Raw genomic sequence first — 4486 nt, 5'->3', positions numbered from 1 at the left:
TAATAATAATAATAATAATTGTATTTATTCATAAACTTTCTCTCTGTTCCGCTTTTAGCTTTTGACACTCAACATGTGCTTGTTAGAGCCACCTGGTGTGTTTTGTTGGTTTTTTTGTTTTGTTTAGAGATGAGATATTACTGTGTAGCCCTTGGCTGGTCCAGAACACACTATATAAACAGACTGGTTTGAGAACTCACAGAGGTCCACCAACCTCTGCCTCCCAAGTGCTTGGCTTAAACATCTGTGCCACCATGCCTGACTACTTCTTTTTTTATTATTTTTTTTTCTCAATGTTTGATACACAGTAAAGGTCAAAACTTAATCATTTATCTCAGTTTTATCTTTCAGTTATCAATATGAGTATTCATCATCATCCCTTTTTGTTGTTGGTCTTTTTGAGACAGGGTCTCCCTGTAGCCCCAGCTGGCCTGGAACTCACTTTGTAGACCAGGCTGGCCTTGAACTCAGAGATCCGCCTGCCTCTGCCCCCCGAGTGCTGGGATTAAAGGCATGGGTCACCACGCCCCACTTGTTTTTATTACATTTATTTATTTGGAGGGGGGCAGTGCATGCCATAGTTCTTGTGCATAAGTCAGAGAACAACTTAAGGGATGATTACTACTGGACAGTAAATGAAATATTTTGAGAATATATATTTACTCATAACATCTTCTCTCTTTTAAACTCTAAGCAAAGTACTGAAAATTTCAAAATCAGATTCTTTCAAGAATTAACTGTGCTGAAAGGAATATTCCCATACTGACACTTAACGTTGTTATTTCATTTTGATTGTTGAGGTGAGATATGCACTAATAGAGTTTGAAATCAGTCCTATCGGTATGCACTTTTTTGTTGTTGGTCTTTTTGAGACAGGGTCTCCCTGTAGCCCCAGCTGGCCTGGAACTCACTTTGTAGACCAGGCTGGCCTTGAACTCAGAGATCCGCCTGCCTCTGCCCCCCGAGTGCTGGGATTAAAGGCATGCGTGGTTTTTTTTGTGTGTGTTTTCAAAGGTTTAGTTTTGATAAGAATCTATGAAAATATGGCATTTCTCCTATTTATACGAACAAGTGTTTTATGACTTCCTGGGCAGCCTATTTCTATTTGCTCTTAAGTAGAGAAGGCAGCCACACATCAAAGAAACAATTCCACTAAAGTCCATCTTGGGGAGTGAGTTTCTAGGGGTTTACCAGAGCACCGGAGGGACAACTATACCACAAAGAGCCTCTTCCTCCTAGAAGTTGTTTACTGCTTCTCTGTCTTCAGGGATGAAGAGGCCTCCTGAGTTCCCCCTCCCTCCATCTGTGAATATTTAATATGCCAAATCTTGTGAGAGCCTAGACTGAAAGGTCTGAATGTCTCCCTATTTCTTAGTGCTTACCCTTGCAAATGAAATTCTTACGGGAATTTTTCATGTCTAGAAACTACCTTGGGTCTCTTGTGATTTCTGTCTTGGTGTTAAATTTGGTTGGGGAAAAAGAAGCTATTTCCCATAAATTGTTTTTCCAATGTGTAGAACAGCAATTTCTTCTTTTATTTTTGTAGAAACTAGCTTGTTTTTTGAAAAGCCAACTACCAGATGGGAAAACTAATTAAACATAAGTAGTAAACTAAAGTGGATACTTAATAGCAGTTGTATTCTTGTTGACAAAAACTTTGAACTCTTTATATTTGTTAAAGAACAATTACAATTTTCTATTGTAGGAATCACATGCAGCTCAACTACAGATCCTTATGGAATTCCTCAAGGTTGCAAGAAGAAATAAGAGAGAGGTATAATATTTCTTATGTTCTCCTTTATGCTTAATTTTCTGTTCACTGTTCCTACTGGGTACAAGCATTTCAGGCTATAAAATCTTTAAATATTTTAATTTTAAAGCATTTGAGTTTTCAGGAAATTGTCCTTTTTCCCTCCTTTTCTTTTAGTTATTTTTTGTTTGCTTGCTTTGTTTTGAAAAAGGCTTTCCCTAGACCCCCAGCTGGCCTGGAAATTCCTTTGTAGACCAAGCCATCTCACAGAGATCTGCCTGCTTCTCCCTCTCACCATTACCAGCTACAGTTCATTATTTTTAAGATCCTTTTGGACTAGGAGTATAGCTCATTGGTAGAGTGCTTCCCTGCCATATACAATACAACACCCTGGTGAACCTTTGAGTCCACAGCACTGCCAAGACTATATAGTGATTAATTTCAAAGCTTCGCGGAAGGAAGTAAAAAGTAGAAACTAGAATCAGCATGAATTGTTATCATAAAAAAAAAAAGCAGAAAAATTTTAAATAAAACATGGAAGTTACCATTTTTCCCGTGGAAAAAAAATGCATGTTAGAAAAAAAGGTTAAAAGATAGCTATTAGAACATGAAAAGTTTTAAGTTATGAAGGATAGCTAAAAGACAATTTTGTATTCACTAATTATAACCAGAATGTTATAATTTAGCACATAAATTTCCTCAGTCATTTTATACATGTATACAATATGAGAAAATCAAGATTATGTGCTCTTGGTAGCATATGAAAAGTAACTCTAGGAGCTGGAGAGATGGTTCAGCAGTTAAGAACAATTGCTGTTCTTCAGAGGACCCAGGTTCGATTCTCAGCACCCACATGACAGCTAACAACTGTTTGTAACTCCAGTTCCAGGGGATCCAATGCCCTCTTCTGACCTCCTTGGTCGTTGTACAACATAGGTGTACTTACACACATGCAGTAATACACTCATACACATAAAATTAAGATAATAAAATAAAAAACTATTATAATGTGAGGAAATCAGAGGACTCAATTGGGAATTTTTTCCCAACAGTAACTCTTAGCCATGATTCTTATTGTCTTTTCTCTGGTAGCTTTTGTTTTCTAGTAATGCCTTCTATGCTATTTCAGTAAATCACATAGCTATGTGTACTGTTTTCTATTACTAAACTTCTGGGTGAATTCTGCTGGAGACTTTTTCAGCTTAACTTAATTTTGAATCTGATATCCTTGTGATTGATCTTACTCTGTACTGTATTTCTTAAAATAGGTAGGTTAATCAAGAAACTTACTAATTCCAAGTACTTCTGGATATTGGAGCCTATAGAGAGCTGTACATATACTGTCAGTCATACATTTTTTAATGTATCCGTGATTGAATGATTTTAAATATTTCAGTTTTAATTATTACAAGTGACTAAGGAGCTAGGTTATTAAAAAAATTTTAAATTATTACATTTTATTTTGTGCACAGGGGTGCAGATTGGGGCACACACAGGCTGTAGTGCACATGCATGTGGGGGTCAGAACACAACTCAAGGGAATAGGGTCCCTCCTTTTGCCATGTGAGTCCCAGGGATCAAACTCAGGTCATCAAGCATGGCCGTAAGTGCCTTTGCTGAAAGAACCATCTTTTGGGCTTACAACTTCATTTTTGAAGTGAACACTTTTGCTGTTTCTCTTTGTTGGAAAGAAATCATCAGTCCATTCCAAACTTATTAGGGATTTCCATGAAGGTGTGAATACTAAGAGGGGAGGATCTTTGGAGGCCATGTGAGAGTCTTCTTATCATAGCATTTAATAACAATGTGTTTAGATGAAGGTGAGATTTATCCTTTCACATCTATACTATTATTTGAATGATTTTTTTATATCTTATTTGATTTAATTTTGCGATATTTTTTTGGCGATTTTTGAAAACTTTTTATTGCATTGCTTAATTTTGATAAATAATTCCTTTTGATTTCAAAAGGAAATCAAAGGACTGTTGTCCTGATTATGAAACAAAGTATTACTAGGATTCCTGAAACTATCTGCTCACCCTTTTTAGATTACAGCCTTCTTCCTTGCCTACTAAGTAACTTCCTGATATTTATGGGAGTAATTTCCCTTACCTTTCTTGAGTGTTTGACTGCTATTAGTATTATAAGTCTCTGTTTTTTAACTTTATATAAATGTGCTTATACAATACATAATCTTTTGTTACTATCTACTTTGGCTCATGTTAAAATTCATCTATGTGGATGTACATGACTGTAGTTAGTTGATTGATTTCTGTTTCATAGTGTTTCATTAAATGAATATGTTCTATTTTCATAAAAAGAGTTGTTGGTGGACATTTGGGTTTTCAGTTGGGACCGTTCATAAACAGTGGTAGTATTGTATATACTAGTTTATGCTAGCATATTTGCCTTTTTGAGCTATATTCAGAAATGGAGTCAGTGAGTTAGAGAATATGAACATCTTCAAATTAAAGAGAGAATTCTGAATGTCTCCCTAAGCAATATTCCTTGGCTTAGTAATTCCTTCTTTAGATAAAGGGTGCTTGTATTATACTTCATTCTTCCAGAAGTTATCATTAATAATTTCTAGTTTAGCTAACCTCCAGGTATGCATTGCAATTTCTTTGAAATTTTAATTTGTTTCCTCTGATGACTAATGAGATTGGGCACTTGGTATTATGTTTAGTGGCCATGCAGCATATTTTTTATGTGTGTCTGAAATACTACTTACCTAAA

The 4486-nt window shown here is 35.7% G+C and overlaps 1 protein-coding gene across 1 annotated transcript in view; it reads left to right on the top strand.

Moving 5' to 3' along the window:
• Positions 1–4486, top strand: part of Cop1 (COP1 E3 ubiquitin ligase) — a gene marked incomplete in the record, with an annotated part of 182023 nt that overhangs the window by 37659 nt on the left and 139878 nt on the right. Inside the window, 1 exon segment of the mRNA XM_008826109.3 lies at positions 1706–1774. Coding sequence (XP_008824331.1) covers positions 1706–1774 — 69 coding nt within the window.

The sequence above is a fragment of the Nannospalax galili genome, unplaced genomic scaffold, assembly GCF_000622305.1.
Source record: "Nannospalax galili isolate Female #2095 unplaced genomic scaffold, S.galili_v1.0 scaffold429, whole genome shotgun sequence".
NCBI lineage: Eukaryota > Metazoa > Chordata > Mammalia > Rodentia > Spalacidae > Nannospalax > Nannospalax galili.
This window is presented reverse-complemented; position numbering and strand designations above follow the sequence as displayed.